Raw genomic sequence first — 16112 nt, 5'->3', positions numbered from 1 at the left:
GCTACAAACTGCCAGGCGTGGACAGGAGCTTACCGACCTGCCCTGACACTACCACCAGCCTTAGTCTGAGGTCCTGACCCACACCTGCACTGGCCTTGCCTTGTGCAGGGCTGGATTACAGCCCGTTAACACCTCCTAAAATACCAGTATGGGGATCTAAGTGATTATGTATCAAGCGTATAACCCCTAATTAACCAAAATGAAGTCAGCAGTGGTTACTGACACACACAGCGCCAAAATGGCGGAGCACAGGTAGCCTCAGAGGGGCTTGAGTTCGTGTGAGGGCTTGGAGGAACAGAACCACATGGGGCAGCCGGGTAGGGCCACCACCACCAGGCAGGGGGGCGCGGAGCCTTCCCCAGGCACCACAGGGTGAGGCTGAGCCCGCCCGGCCGAGAGGGGGAGACACAACCGGGGGCAGGCTGCGGCCGGGCCGGGCAGGGGGCATGGGGCCGGGGCCGTGCTGCGGAGCGCCGGGGCGCTGCGGCGGCCCCTGGCGGCGGCGGCTGGGTGCGGGCGGCTGGCGGCGCTGCGGTTGTCACATGTCGGAAAGTCCCAAGCGCTGACGGTGGAAATCCCCGCTGGGTTTTTTTTTTTTCTTCTTGGTGTGTGTTGTGTTGTGCTTTTTTTTTTTTTTTTTTTTTTTTTCTCTCGCCCGGTCGCTGAAACAGAAAGGGGAAAAAAAAAAAACACCGAGAGGCTGGGCTCAGCCCTTCATTCCGCGGCAGAGCCAGCGGCGGCGGCGGCAGCTGCAGCTCCAGCGGGGAGGGGGCGGCGGAGGCGGCGGCGGAGCGGCCAGGGCACCCCGGGCACCCCGGGCACCCCGGTCCCGCTGCCGGCACGGCCCCGCGGGCTCTGCGGGCGTGGATGGCTGCGGGGCTCGGCTGCCTTCCCCCGCCGCGGCCCGGCTGCTGAGCAGCACGCAGGGGCAGCACCTCCCGCAGCAGCCCGGCGGCACCCAGGTGAGCGCTGCCCCGCCGGGGCCGGGGGGGGGGGAGGCGGCTGCGGCTTCGCCCCGGCTCTCCGGGGGCTGCTGGCGGCAGCTCGGGTGCCGGGCGAGGAAATTGTGCCCTCTGTTGATTGGCACGGCACGGGCATTTCGGGCAGGGGGCAGGGGACAAAATAGGCTGACCCCAGGCAGCCCTAGGGGGATAACAGGGAAGTCAGAGCAGCCCGCAGCGTTTTGTGTTCCTGCGGGCTCGGGAGCTGCCTGTGGGAGGTCAGAGCGGCACCGCTGGGGCTGCACGGGCTGCGCTCTGTACGGCCGGGTTATGGGGTGCTGGTCGCTTTTGTTTCAGCACCGCTTTCTCAAATCAGGGTCTCTCGGTTCATGCCTGGGTTGCTGTGTGTGGCTGAGGATGGCCCAGGCAGTATTTTCCGTGCGCGGGGGGGGAAGCGGAGCTGCAGCGCAGGGCACCGAGCCACAGTGTTCCGGTGAAGGCTGCTGTAAGCGCCGTACTTTTTGTTGCTTAAAGCTGGAAATAACCATTCAGGGGCCATCTCAATTGTGCTTAACCATCTGCGAAGTCTTTATTTGGCTTTAAAAAAAAAAAAAAATCAACCTATTGACTTAATGACTCTACTTACGTAACGAAGGGATTCGATGTCCTGCTCGCCTCTGAGCACAGCAGAGCGGTGTTTATGAAGGAAATTAATATGTGGCTGCTTATATATTTCTTAAATCATCCGTACGTGTAACTGAAGGATTATGTGAGTGGTATGTATAAAACCTGGGGTGTTGGGGGGGATGAGAAAACATGTTGTTTCTATTTTCAGCTCGTATATTCTTAGGGAAAACGTTTATACTGTACCGTTTTTATTAGGGAAAGGAAAGCGTCCCCACGTGTTGTGGGCTGACAGCTCTGAGCACTGTTCCTGGTGCGCTGCCACCAGCAGAGGAAATAATACGGCGTGAATGACACTGCCCTGCTTGGGCAAGAGGGCTGTGCTGCCGTCGCCGTGTCTCGTCTATCACCTGCCTCTATTTCGGGTTTGACAGGGTGTCCACCGGCGGCGGCGGCCAGCTGGCTCTTGGCCAGGCTGCAGGAGGCAGGCAGCTCTTGGCAGCGGGAGCTGGAGGTCCCTCACCCTGAGAGCTCATCCCAGCCTCCGGAAGGAGCTGGAGCTGGAGCTGGATGCTGTCACTTATTAGAAACTTTGCTTTGTTTGTAGACAGAGAAGTAATCCACCTGGACAGCGTGGAGAGTCTCTCCCTGTAAAAATAACTGCTCATAGCGTTAGCTGCTGTAGGGCACGGGAGCCTGGGGAGATGTGTGAATGTGGTCCCCGTGTTTGGCTGTAGCTAGCCGCAACGTTAGGGTGCTCTGAATAAGTATTTCGGGCTGTAGATAGTTTGAGGTTATGGGGGTTTTTTTTGGTTCTTCCTGCTGTAACCCATGAGGCCGGAGATACTGAAGAAAGGGATGCAGGGCAGTAAACATTACTTGTCCCACTGTGGAAAAATGCTGGGGTTTTTGAGCCAAGTGGAAATGCTTTTTCAGCTCTGTTGACTTACCGGTGAGTAATACTGGCACTGCTCTTTGCACCCCCACACGCTGCACTAGCACCTCTGTGCAGCAGCTGCACTGCACACAAAACATAAGGAGCCTCAAGAAGAGTAACATAAGTCTGTCCTTGAGTACTTGCCCTGCTCCTAATACCTTATTTACCATCTTCAGCCTCTGTAAGTATGGGACGGATACTAGCACATGTGTAATTAATTATTCAGGTTCTTTGTACTATCCCAGGCATCACTTCTCAGAATGCACGGGCTGCAGAAAGCTGAAATGGTCATTACCTGCTGTTTTTGGCATGTCATCAAAACAAGAGCTTGGAACGTGCTGAAAGTTCAGCGGGTTCATATGGCATTACTGTGCAGTTATCAATTAGTCAAGTTTCCAAGATAATTTTCCCTTCCCTTGATCTTGCCTTTTTTTTATCCTTGCTTTCATTTAAATGCCTTTTTTTTGAATAGTGATGTAATTTCCTTCATTATGAATAAATTCTCCTCGATATTTCAGTAAATGATCACAGTAAATGAGTAAAATAAGCTGTTCAGTGGCTATATCTGAGTAATGTGGACAGAATGATGGGTGTGAACTTTGAAAATGATCAGCTCTGTAAGCCTCAGTGGACTGCGTCCATTCTGTGTACTTTTTGGGCAAAGCAGCAACCAGAATCCCGCGCCTGGAAGTTCATTCTCAGTCTCTGCAGAAGTGATAGCACTGCAGTGCAAGGATGCTAACACGTCAATAAGAAAATCCTTTTCTTTTTTGTTTCAGATTTCGTGTGGGAACATGGCTGGCCAACATGTCCTTCCTCAGGCTTTGTATCAGAGCAATATGCTGAAAGCTGTGAAGATCAGAGAGAGAACACCTGAAGATCTGGTCAAACCCCCCAATGGAATAATTCACCACTTCAGGACTATGCACAGATACACCATAGAAATGTTCAGAATGTGCCAGTTTTGCCCTCAGTTTCGGGAAATGCTTCAGAAGGCGCTGACTGACCAGACCACCCAGGCTTCACTGGAGCGCCAGAGGAAGCTGAACTGGTGCATGGAAGTCAGGAAACTTGTGCCTTTGAAGACTAATGGTAAGTTGTGAGCAGGTCTTTGCGCTCGTGTTGAAATGCCAGTTGTGACTGGAAGGCAAGGTCTGGTGATGACCCAGCTGTAATATCAGTGCCCGTGGGAGCATGCTGACCTTGCTGGTGGTGGGCTTGGCTGCCCGGTGGGCTCTGCGAGCTCTTGCCTTCCCTCAGGGCGAGGAAGTGTGCGATGCCCTTTTATTTTAAGGGTCACTGCTGGTGACCCTTAAACTTCACGTTAGCATTACTTTATGTGTATTGTGTCAGGCGCTGTAAATGAAGTAGCGCTAGTGCAGCGATTTCTTAGCGGGGTGCAAGAGCCCGTGTTGTCAAGCAGGAAAACTTTGCACATGACGGTGAGAACTGCTGGGCATTTCACGTTCGGTGCAGGAAAGATTTGGTAATGGCTATGACTTATGGTCATGCAACTCCAAGCTTGGACTCAGGATTCCCTACAGCACAGCAATGCCTCAAATGGGAAGGTAGACTGGGACGCTGAGGACACCAAGATTATGGGAAATATATATTCCTTGCTCAAGGAGCAGATGACACTGGGTGTGGTGGACCTTCAGCCTAGTTCAAGTCAGTACATTATGCTCTTAGGAAGCTTATTTTCCTCTCTGTTTATATATACATTGTCCTTGTGTTCCTAGACCACAGTCTTTTCTTTCCTGTTTGCACACAATTGTATTTTACAAAACCCATGAAAACAACCACCATGCAGATGCAACTGCTGTGAGCTTAAAGAGCCTGATCCAAATGTACACTTCTGCCACTGTAATTGAAACACTGACCTTTTGGTGGGCTTTTGTGGGCAGCTTCTGCTCTTGCTTGAAATTCCCGTAGTTGTAATTAGTCTGTCCGTGAAGACTGGGTAACCTTGGACTTCCAGAGGACGAGAGTTGCAGGCAGTGCTTTGCAGGTACAAGGAGGGTGACATCACTCCAAGTGTTGTGTCTTCAAAACTTTGCTGCAAGAGATGCACTCTAACAGACCTACTATGAAAATGGACAGTGTAATTTACGTGTAATTTGTGTAATTTATGCCCACGGCATAGGCTTTGGGGTCCTGCATCTGATGTTAATAATTCTGCAGGGGTCAAAGCTTCCCTTGCTGCTGCATACACAATGTTCAGTGAACAGGTGCCTTGTGTTGTGACTCTAGACCAGTGTTATAACTGGGAACAATTTATGGACCTGGGTCCTATCTGTGAGTAGGTGCACCAGTCTACAGGATGCTGAAATATTAGGGATGGCAGAGCAAAAGGGGTTAGTTTGTGTTCCCCCACTCCCCGTGCAGCCAGTGCATTGCACTTGGCTTCCATCTGGTGCTGTAAGGTCATCAAGTGCTTGCTCAGGAGGAGTGGCTTTGGGAACCTGTGGTTTATGCAAAGTTGCTGCAGCTCCGCAGCAGGGAGAAGGCAGACTGGGCTGAAGGAGAGGATGGCTGAGAGAAGCCTGGAGAAGCCCCGTACAAGCCCAGAAAATTATGTTATTCAAACGAGTGGAAAAACTATGGTGTTTTTTTTTTTCCTCCCACGTGGCATGAAGAAAATTTTAAAAGCATTTGACTGCTTAACCCACAGATGTGGGAGGAATATTAGTTCCTTCAGAGATGGGCTTTCTTCAGAAAAATCCACATCTTTTAATGAAGGCTTCAGTTGTTCGTATTGTTCAAATTAAAGAGATCCTCATGGGATCTTTTAATGTGCATTTTACCTAATATGTACACGAGTTGGTGGTGTCATTTCTCACAAGAAGAATCACTGCACACTTACTTGCAGGCATGTGAATGGTGGATAGAAAGCCGGCGGTAGGAGGTATAAAAATTGAAACTTTCAAAAAAAAATTAATTTAAAATCCCATCATCTATTGGCTGTAGCGATTTCACTTGTATAATGAATAGGCATTCATTCCAGCTCGCCCAACCACACCCCCCGGGAAAGTCCGAGGGAGGCTTCGCTGTGCAGCCGTGCGCGCAGCAGAACAAAAAGTACAAGTGTTGCTCAACTGCTAGTCAAACGGCGCCGGGGAATTCCAAGTGCTGCGTAAGGAATTTTGGGCGCTGCTTCTCAATAAAGAACTGAAAGTCAGCTCTGAGAGAAGAAGAAAAAAAAAAATCTTATCTTTGCTCTAGATTTTGCAAAGGGAAAATTTTAACGGGATTAATATGTCATCTCTCTTGTTCAGAAGGAAACCCAGTCAGGTTTTCAATATTAAATGCTCTTCCCTGATGTTTTTTGAGCTCGAGTACACAGTCTGCAGACACAGTCTGCTTTGCAAGACTCCATTCAGAAACCAGAAGTCAGTGGTAGGAACCTGATATGCAGTGAGACCATAACAATTTATAAAATGTTAAGCATGTTTCAAATTATACTTATTCAGGATCTGCTGTCTGCTGTAGGCTTTTCTCTGCAGTTTCACGGCAAAAATAGCAAAGTGTTCACAAACAATTTACTTGAACTCATAATGCATGTAGCCTAATACATGGTTTTAAGTCTGGGCAGTGGGGTCTTTCCTTTTTTTTTTTCTTTTTTTATCTTCTCTCCCCATCCCAAGAAAAATCTAGCAGGTTTATCATGGTTGATGTCCTCTCTTCCAAGGAAATTAATATGGTTTCTTAATTTTCAGTGAATCTGTTTCCCACTGTATTAAGCGCCAGGCCTAGTTTTGAATCTGAGGACAGGACAGTAATGGTTCTTGCTATTTCCCTTTCATAAAGGCTTTTGAAGAGGGTGGATAGAGGTAGAATTTGAAAGGGAGCCATAGGCATACTTTGTCACACCTTTCAATTAAGTTTATTACCTATTCAGATTCTCAGTTTCTTCCCTGTGAAACTGCAGAACTCTGCTTTTCTTCCTACATATAAAGAGGATTCCTTCAATGGAAGGAGTAGTCGAAATGAGAAGCAAATCATTATGCTTTTCATTTAGCTAATTTTAATTTTGTGCTTTAGAAAAGCAAATCTCTACATGAAATTTACAACAGCACAGCATACAGACAGCTACCAGCTCTGAGAGGAAGGCAAGAGGTGTTCCTACAATAGCTTCACATAAATGAAATAGGTACAGAAAGGGAAGAATATAGGTCATTATAATTCATTATAATTCCTCCATGCACAGACAAGTGCCAAGCTTTCCTATGCAGTGCTCGTCAGGGGAGGTGTTACTATAGGATATTATTTTTGTTTTTCATTTTCTCAACCCTGTGCCATCAGGTGTGCATTAGTTTAAACACTGGTGAGGGAGACTTACACATTCTTTTGAACTTCTATGATGACTTGGTTGTGTTCAAAAGCTGTTGCAACTGCTTGACATCTGCAGGCAACCCCAGAATTCAGTTCAGGAGATCAGTCCAAGTTAGTAAGATAAATAAGGAGCAGGTAAGTAAGATAGATAAGGGGCAGGTTTCCCACTGCTGCTGAGTACAGTTCACCAGCCAGTGCAGGGACAAGAAGCAGAGAAGGGACAACTTGTTTTCTTCCCCTGGGCAGAGCACTCACAGCTGCCATCTTCCTGTGAAAAGCCCTCTGGCAGAGGCTTAGTGAAAAGTGCACATGGAATATGTGGATGTGCTGCGTAATTAATTCCACATCCTTCTTGTTGGTGGGGTTTTATTTAAGCAGCCATGTAAAATCAACGTACTCTTTTCTTTTTCTTTCAGGTGATGGAAATTGCCTCATGCATGCTGCATCTCAGTACATGTGGGGTATTGAAGATATTGACCTCGTCTTAAGAAAAACGTTGTTTAGCGCCCTCCGGGAGATTGATACGCGGAACTTCAAGCTGCGCTGGCAGCGGGAGGCTATTAAGTCCCAGGAGTTTGTAGAGACAGGACTCCGCTATGACACCCGGGTAAGGCGGCCTGAGGGAACTGTGCAGTTTGCTGAATGCTTCTCAGGGTTGCCTTGCTGATTTTCTTTGAGTCTTTGGCTCCACGGATCCCGCTGTTTGTGGAGAGAGGAAGTGCTGTTCCTTTGGAGGAAATGGGAAAACGTGCATATTTTGAGTGCTGCAGTTGGTTCCTGACCTCCGTGTCTTTAAACCGTTGCTGACGGATGTTTCTTTCCTCAGAACTGGGAGGAGGAGTGGGAATACCTCATTGAAATGACCTCTCCAGAAACATCTGGGGCTCGAAACAGGCTTCCGTATAACGCACTGGAAGAAATCCACATCTTCATCCTTGCTAACATCCTCAGAAGACCAATCATTGTCCTCGCAGGTGAGTTGCCCAGCAAGTCATCTCACATGAAGGGTCGCCTCAGTCTGTGCTGTGTTAGTGATCTGATTTTGCTAATTGTTGTTTTTAGGTAGGTGTATTTCAGAACTGGGAGTTTCAGCAATTGTTATAAAACACACAGAATGTTTTTCTGTTACCTATAGCACATACATACTTGTGCTTAACAGATTTTTTTCTTCTTCCTTGTGCAGATAAAGTGGTGAGAAGCTTAGAGTCAGGCTCCAGTTTTGCTCCTCTGAACGTTGGCGGTGTTTACCTGCCACTCCTTTGGCCAGCAGAAGAATGCTACAGATATCCAATTGTGCTTGGCTACGACAATATGCATTTTACACCTCTAGTGACCCTGAAGGACAGTGGGCCAGGTATTTTTCAAGTACTTCGTCTATTAATTGCATAGCCTCTTCAGTACTTTTATGCTGACGCAGCATTTAAAATATAATTTGGCTAATATTTGCATTTTAAAAGTTAATGTAAAAGATTTCTTCAGAATGTGTTCTTAAAATGTAAGCAGAAACAGCTGTGTCTGTAAACATGAATAGAAACTAAAAACTGTATTCAAAATGCCAGCTGAAAGTGGAGCACAGCTCACCTGCTTCCAGGCTGACATCCAAGGGTGGCCTCTGCTTCGCTGTGTGCCTCCGTCTCGCTGTGTGCTGGCCTCCTTTCCATGTCCTACCGTAAAAGTAGCTTCAAACAACACAGTCGCACAGCAGTGTGCAGCTGCCTAGCAGGGGCAGTGAGATACATGCTTTGCCATTTTTAATGTATCTCATCCAAATGGATAACAGTGCTCTAGGTTCAGACATCACCTTATAAAAAGGTGTAATAAACTAAGCTCTATGATACTGCCCCCAGGGAGAAGACAATTGCAATGGGGACATGAAAAATTGCAGTAGGATGGGACTAAATTTTTGGGACTGGTGTATCTGAATCCTCTCTTAACCACACTGTTTAGAAACCAGTTTGTCTTGACAGCCAGTCTCTTGTCTCTCAAAATTTCAGCAACAGTGTTGACATCTCCGTTGTGTTGTATCTTGTGTTTACTCCTGGCAGGTAAAATACCTGTGCTAACCCCTTGTGTTTCCACACAGAGATCCGGGCTGTCCCTCTGGTCACCAGCGAACGAGGCAGATTTGAGGATTTGAGCGTGCACTTTCTGACAGATGCAGAGGAGAGGGAAAAAGAGCAGCTGCTAAAGGACTACTTGATAGTCATAGAAATTCCAGTGCAAGGCTGGGATCATGGTACAACTCACCTAATTAACGCTGCAAAGTGAGTGTCATTCCTGTTTACTGTTATGTTGGTTAAGGTGGTGGTAGAAGCCACGCCAGTCTGTGTGTGTGTGCCTCTTCACTATTTCTTTCCTTCCAGGATAGTACACGTTTGCCCTCTGCAGTATAAAATATTGGTGTTACCGTTCACATGGTTTTACGTGGTATGGGCTTGAACCAATCTCAAAGCCAAAGGCAAAAATGTATTTGGATTTAGCAGCATGAGCCTAATACGTTAGAAGAGTAAAGCCAACAGACTAGTTCCAGTGACATTTACTTTATTCGGGGAGTGGCTGAGAAGCAGTTACAACCAGGAACAAGTTCTGCAGAACTCCTGCACTTCATGCAAGGGCAAATTGCATAAAGTGCAGTGGTGTAATTTTGTCTGCACTTGGCAGGGTGTTCAACATACAAATGCCTTGAAAGGTTGCATTCTCGCAGCGTCGCAGCAGGCAGGAAGCTGTGGCCGGTGGAGGAGCTGGCACCTGCCCTTGTCCCCCTGGCAGTTAGCAGTCAGCAACGTGTGGAGCAGCTGATTGCACTCACCAGCTTTTCTAATCTGGAGGGCAATGCCTGCCTATCCCTCCATGACTCCCTGTATCCCCTGTCACTTCTCCCATTACAGCCCATGGTGACATCTTTGTGCTGTTGAGTGCCACTGCTACAATGGGTTCTCGAGTATTACCAGCAGTGCTAGCTCCTCATCCTCTGAGCTATTGCATGATAAGCTGTGATGTGGGGTTTTCCCTGTGGTCAGGGTCACGTAGGGATTCTGTGATGGCTTCCAGCATTGCTTCAACTGAGTTGAAGCCACCTAGTTTGTTTAAAGAATTTGACTGGTAGTTGCAGAGCCCATAGAGCAAAAAAAGGAGCAGATTTCAGAATGACTCAGTATTTCACGATACAATTCCACAGGAGGAAAGGTTTGTTCTGAGCATGGGCTGTGAAGGGGGTGGTCAAACACTACTCACAGCTCAGGTAGGCATTGGTCTTCAGAGGAATTTAGAGTTTGAAGGGTTTTTCTTTTTATTTGAGAGATTATGTAGCCTTCCTGCATACATCTTTCATAGACAGTAAACCTTTACCTTGAAAATCCTTCCAAGAATACTTCTGCATTTAGCACTGTGAGACCATTTCTTTAGATGTGAAAGTCTCCATTTGACATCACTGAACACCTGCTTTTAAAATTATTTCCATTTACAGCAACAGTTAACATCCTGGATCTTCTAGCTGAGTAATATGGATGTGTATTAAATCTACATTTCCTCCCCACGTGGCTTGTATTTGTCTCCACCCCCAGCCATCTGCCCTTTTCAACCGGTGATTTTTTTTTTTGTCTGTCAGGTTGGATGAAGGCAACCTACCCAAAGAAATAAACCTTGTGGAGGATTATTTTCAACTGGTGCAGCATGAGTACAAGAAATGGCAAGAGAATGCTGAGCCTGCTAGAAGAGAGACCTGCCCCAGGGCCAGACAGGATCTGTCTTTTTCCCAGCTCTCCCTCTTACAGGTGAAATGTGAAACTCCGAACTGCCCTTTCTATATGTCTGTGAACACTCAGCCCTACTGCCATGAGTGCTTTGAGCGGAGGTCACAGGGAACCAAAGGCAGAAAGCAGACCCCTAAAGCAGCACCTGAGAAACTAAAAGTAGCTGGATCAGGCTCCTCCCGCGGTGAGGTCTGTGAACCTGGGGGATGGATGTCTGAAGAGTCCGCAGGGCCTCGCTCTGCGCCTCCAACTGCTCCGAGCCTCTTCCTCTACAGTGAAACCACTGCTATGAAATGCAGGACCCCAGACTGTCCCTTCACCTTGAACGTGCAACACAACGGACTTTGCGAACGCTGCTACAATTCCAGACAGCGTGCTCCTTGTAACAATGTGGATGACCAGAGACAGGTAGACTATGCCACGTGTAAAGGCTGCCTGCAGAAGGCCAACAGGACCTTTAATGGCATGTGCAGCACTTGTTTCAAAAGGACTACAGAGCGCTCCTCGAATGGTGGCCCTGGTTTTCTGTCCATGTGCCACCAGAGATCTACATCTGACCCATCCCAGATGTCACCCAGCCTCCTTCAGCATCCTTGCCATCAGGCTCCCAACAACTGTGAAGAGCCACCACTGGCACCGCTGCCTCCTGCCCCACACAGTCCGGAGGAGAAGAGGGGAAGTAAACTCTGCAGGAAACCTGGCTGCAAGTTCTTTGGAACTGCTCAGAATGAGGGCTTCTGCACGCTGTGTTTCTTTGAGTACAGGGAAAACCATGGTAAGTGAGCTCTGTCAGATGTGGTGCAGATTGTGAAACTAAAGCTCAACACACAATGTGCCCTAAAAAAGCAGGGTTTGGCAGAAACAGTGTGGAGCACAACTAGCAGCGTGAGGAAAATATGTGTTTTTTGCCATTATTATCCAAGAAAGAGGCATGCAGTAACATGGGGGACTTCTGTGAAATCTGTTGTAGAGCTTCCCATAGTCTTTTGTGGAAGCAAAACGTAGTCAGTGAAGAGTCGCATTTAATGCCTTTCAACTGCAGTAATGTTTTGCTATGAATTTTCTCCAGTTAAACATCATAATAACTAGAGAAGTTGTAGGAATTGGTGGGGGAAATGGTATTGTAGTGATGCTACTGAAAAGCAGCTGTGTTTGTAAGGCAAAGCTTTAAGGCAAGCTTAAAAAGCTTGGTGTGAATTTCAAGATAAAACAGGTATAACACTCTGGAGTAACTACTGAAGTCACTTCAATAAATGAAGCAGGCAAAATTTGTGCAAATATGCAAAAAATGTGCAAAAAAATGTGCAAATACAACATGTGTGCAAGATAATACAGAATAAGTATTCTGTAGTGACATAGGAGTATATTATTATAATGTACCTTGAAGTCTTTCTTGGTAGTATCAAGTACATTTGTGCACATGTCAAGCCCGTAAAAAAAAAAAAAAAAAGTAACTGTCTATAAATCATGTCTTGAAATCTTCAACTTCCATGTTTCTGGTTGATTACATAGTCCAAGTGTCCTTGGGTACAGAGGGCAGAAGACGTGTAAGAGAAATAATGCTCACCTCTTTCATTGCTGACAAACATGCCAATACTGCCCTTTTCACATCCTTTTAAATTATGAGCTTGTGTAAATTTTGAAAAGCTTGCAAAAGCTTATTTTGCAGTGTTGGTCACAAGGAAAATCGTTTTCCTTACAATTGTGGAATATATAAGATTGCCTCGTGAGATTAATAAGTGTAGGGTATGTTAACCCATTTAGCTCTGTTCCGTTACCCAATGTGATTGTAACAGGGGAGGGTGAAAGGTAAGGAAGAGTTGGGAATATCACAGGCAATACTCTGAAAGCAGTGGTGAAATTCCTCTTGATTTCAGTGGAATCCAGTTTCTGTGCCGAGGGCAAGTTTTTATCAAATCAGCTGTTGGAGCAGTTCCTGGAAAGTGCAAGGACTGAGGGGTCTGTGGGTTGTCCAAAATCCATGCTTGAGGCTAGTAGATTTTTTTGTCTTTGTAAAATGAAGAGCTTTTCTTAGTCACTTTGGGTCACCCGATCTGTTGGGCTTATTCAAACTCCCCCTGTCCTTACTTTGCATTACAGACAGTTCTTTGCTACGCCATCAGAGGAGATCTCAGAGGAATTCCTCAGCAGCTGGTCAGCAAGGGAGCTCTGCTGCAGCCTTCCACAAAAACATGTCCTGCCAGCAGCGCAACTGTGGCACCCTGGGTAGCACCATGCTGGAAGGCTACTGCCAGAACTGTTTCATTAAAGCCCAGAGCCAGCGATTTCAGGAAGCCAGAAGAACAGAGGAACAGCTTGTGAGACAGCCCGAAGTAAGTATGAAGTTTGAAAATCTTGGTTAGCGTGATTTTTCTCTTGTGAGAACAACTCAAAGCATGTTACAGGACGCAGCAACATTAGATTTTTCTAAGTGTCATGGGAAGGCAAGTGCAAGGTATCTCATGATTTTCACCCCCTACAACTGAGCAGCACCATTGAGATTGTTCTCAGTTTAGGGTAAGCATGGCTGTGTTCAGCTTTGCCTGACTGGAATTTCACCAGCAATTTCACTGGAAGCAATTGGACCAACAGTTGTTTTGCTGGCTGGAGAGAGATTTTTGTCCTTACCTTTAGAGCTATGCAGTCATGTCAAGTAACTTAGTCTGTTTCATGTTGCTTTTTTTCGTTGAGCATGTAAGTTTGTTTCAGGCTTTTTCATTTGATTTGTTTTGGCTCTAGAATTGAGTTTTACCAAAGACAAAAAAACAGTTTTTCCAAGAAATGACAGTGTTTATGATGATCTTTGGTAAAGCCCAACTCAGCTCTTGGTATCACACCCTTCAGAAGATGTGTGTGTCTTCCTAGGAGCTGAAAAGACCACTAGCTTCAATGGGAATTTTCTGCTCTGCAGAGCAGTGTCCCACAGCCCTTGCACTGTTCGCACCGGTCTGCTGTCTGTGTTTGCTAGCAGGGTTACATATACAACACATTAGCACAGCTGAAAGTAAGTGGAAATGCCACGCGTGTTGCCAGCATGATAACTGACAGTGTTTTTCATGTGTTTCTAGAGAACAGGACAGCGCAGAGATCTGCAGCGAGCAGCAACGACTAGCCAGAAGAGACAGTGTGCAGTGGCTTCGTGTCGGAACAACCTGGCCTGCAGGAGTGAGGATCTGTGCCAGGAGTGCCAGCGCCGCAGCCAGATCACGCAGCTGGGGAGTCCCAGGGAGCCAGCTGCAGACGAGACCCCGAAGCAGCGCTGCCGAGCCCCTGCTTGTGACCACTATGGCAATACCAAGTGCAATGGTTACTGCAACGAGTGCTACCAGTTCAAACAGATCTATGGCTAGCGGGAAGGAAGAGTTGGTGAAGAAGAACGAGGTGCCAGCTACTTCCCTAACTGAAATGGTGCTATATCCAAAACACTTACCAGTCCCGGGAGTGGGAGGTTGTGGGGGGGGAATATAAGCTGTCTGCTCTTGTTCCTGTTTATTCCTATTCTTGGGAATAAGTATTTAATTCCTCTAAACACTGCATACAAGGACTGCTGAGAAGGGCTGGTTGCTTTCTGCACAGAGCTGTCTTTCACGAATAAGCTCCTATCGTGCTGTATTTAATTCTTGGACTTCCCAATGGGAAGTTTGAAGCATTTGAATCCAAAGAGCTTCCTGCTTCTGCCTCTTTCACAATACCTCCCCTGCTCCCAGACAAGGAGCCACAGCTACTGTTGGAGGTGTGGGAACTCTGCGTTGATGTATATTGGTCAGAGGCAAGTCTCCTGAGCGAGGTCTTCCAGGACAGGCTGATGCATCTTGTAGTTGAAACAGAGGGTCTCTGAAGAAACTTGCTTTGGTTTCCTTGCTTGTGTTCTTGCAGAGCTCAACAAGGCTAGAGCTCCTGCAGGCGCTTAGGGCAGTAACAGTGAGTGGTTCTGGGTTTGCAGAGCCCTTGGCAAACTAAGCTGCACTGTTGAACAAGACCAGTAGTGGTCTGCTCCTTCAATACACTTAACCACTATTTAGATCCTTTCCCAAAGCTGAAGATAGCTGGAAAGATAACATGATGACAGAAGCACCTTTTATAACTATGTATGTGATGAGAAAACCGAACCCTGCAATTCCGCTCTCATTGCCTTCAACATATTGAAAAACCCCTGAAGCCTTCCCTACATCTTAGGCTTCAGTTCTGAAGCCAAAGTAACTTTCTTCTCTTCCATGATAATTGTCAGAAATACGTATGCTGCTGTTCATTTCCCCCACTCCCAATCTCTCACTTCTGTAATCCTTAATGTGATTCTGTTATCATGCTTACAGCTTGGAGCTTGGCAATAAGGTACTTCAGGAGCAAGATCTCACTCCTGGAGTTCATGCATTCACTTCTCATTCTGCAGTGCCTTAGCAAACTCGCCTATACTGTTGTGCCTGATACCTGCTTCTCTCCTCTTCTTTAATACTTGTTAAGTTTTCAGCATCTGTTTTGCTGCTACTGTGTTGGAGGTGATAACCTCTTCTAATTTGCTTCTCAAGTTTAGAATCTTTTCTAGTTATTAAAAAAAACAGGTTTCTAAAAAAGAAAGTTAAAATAACTCTTATTTCTGTTAAATTTTATATATTTTGTGAACATTAATGTGAACATAAGTTTTATTAAAATATTTATATTATTTCAAACAATGCAACTTGAAATTTGCACATCTAGGATTTTTTTTACATATATTTACTCCTGTGTTGAACTTTGCAAACTTAAATCTATGATTGAAAAACATTCTCTGATATAAAGAAATAAATTATTGAAGGATTGAGTTCAGTATGTTGTATTGATGACAAGGACCACAGTCGAGCATGGGCCACCCACTGACCAAAGGATTTCTGTCCAGGACCACCATTCATCACGTCACTGATGCACCCTGGTTCAGGTTGTGTAGCCAAGCACTTTGAGGTGATGACTTGCTGTGTGTCTCCACGTACTGTCTCCTAGCTTCAGTGTCCTCTCAGGAAGAGCTGTTGGTAAATTGTGGGACACCCGTGCAGTCGGTGTGCATCAGGACTTGGCTTCTGGGGGTGGGTGCTCAGTCTCCTGTACCCAGAGCGGAGTGTGGCAGGGTAAGGATGGGGCCGGAGCAGGCTGTGAGGGAAGCTAAGCCAGACTGACTTGACTTCCTTTCTTCTTTCATCCACCAGTTATGCCATGGGTTCCCAGCTGACATTGACTGCGTGTCACCTTGGGTGGTAGTGATGGCCACGAGTGACCCCCACGGATGCAGGGGCAGAGGCCCAGGCCAGTCCTGGCACCTTCTCTCACCATGAGCAGCAGGGAAGCCCTTTGCCTTCTGGTCTTGGCATCTGGCTTGCTCGATCGCTCCTGAAAAGCTAACTGCTTGGCTGAATGGTACTTGAAAGTGGGGTTTTCTTGTCACCAACTTGTCTGAACCCAGCCACCCTGCCAGGGGCTTTCTGGGTTGTAACTCTCCCTCAGCATGGCATGAGGATTTTTCAGACCTCTCTCTGGACAGGCAATGCTGTTACACCA

The 16112-nt window shown here is 46.8% G+C and overlaps 1 protein-coding gene across 6 annotated transcripts; it reads left to right on the top strand.

The window, feature by feature from the left end:
- The first annotated feature begins 130 nt into the window (after positions 1-130).
- TNFAIP3 (TNF alpha induced protein 3) lies at positions 131-15384 on the top strand. 6 transcript variants are annotated; one of them, XM_068677300.1, is made up of 9 exons: positions 131-252; positions 3282-3594; positions 7251-7441; positions 7661-7808; positions 8018-8188; positions 8918-9098; positions 10442-11361; positions 12687-12919; positions 13655-15384. In XM_068677300.1, the coding sequence occupies exons 2-9, from the start codon at positions 3297-3299 to the stop codon at positions 13934-13936; spliced, it is 2424 nt and encodes an 807-aa protein (XP_068533401.1). In that variant the 5' UTR covers positions 131-252; positions 3282-3296; the 3' UTR covers positions 13937-15384. The 6 variants fall into 6 exon arrangements, with proteins under 6 accessions (XP_068533401.1, XP_068533403.1, XP_068533400.1 ...); XM_068677302.1 differs by having other exon boundaries at positions 214-317; XM_068677299.1 differs by having other exon boundaries at positions 233-372.
- The last annotated feature ends 728 nt before the right edge of the window (positions 15385-16112 follow it).

The sequence above is a fragment of the Anas acuta genome, chromosome 3 (genome assembly GCF_963932015.1).
Source record: "Anas acuta chromosome 3, bAnaAcu1.1, whole genome shotgun sequence".
In the NCBI taxonomy this organism is placed as follows: Eukaryota; Metazoa; Chordata; class Aves; order Anseriformes; family Anatidae; genus Anas; species Anas acuta.
The sequence above is the reverse complement of the archived record's forward strand: the minus strand, read 5'-3'. Positions and strand labels throughout refer to the sequence as shown.

Coding starts and splice junctions, on each gene's coding strand:
- TNFAIP3 (XM_068677300.1), top strand. CDS start 3,297: ATGGCTGGCCAACATGTCCTTCCTCAGGCTTTGTATCAGAGCAATATG. Junction 7,442..7,660: donor GACTCCGCTATGACACCCGG/GTAAGGCGGCCT, acceptor TTCTTTCCTCAG/AACTGGGAGGAGGAGTGGGA. Junction 7,809..8,017: donor ACCAATCATTGTCCTCGCAG/GTGAGTTGCCCA, acceptor TTCCTTGTGCAG/ATAAAGTGGTGAGAAGCTTA.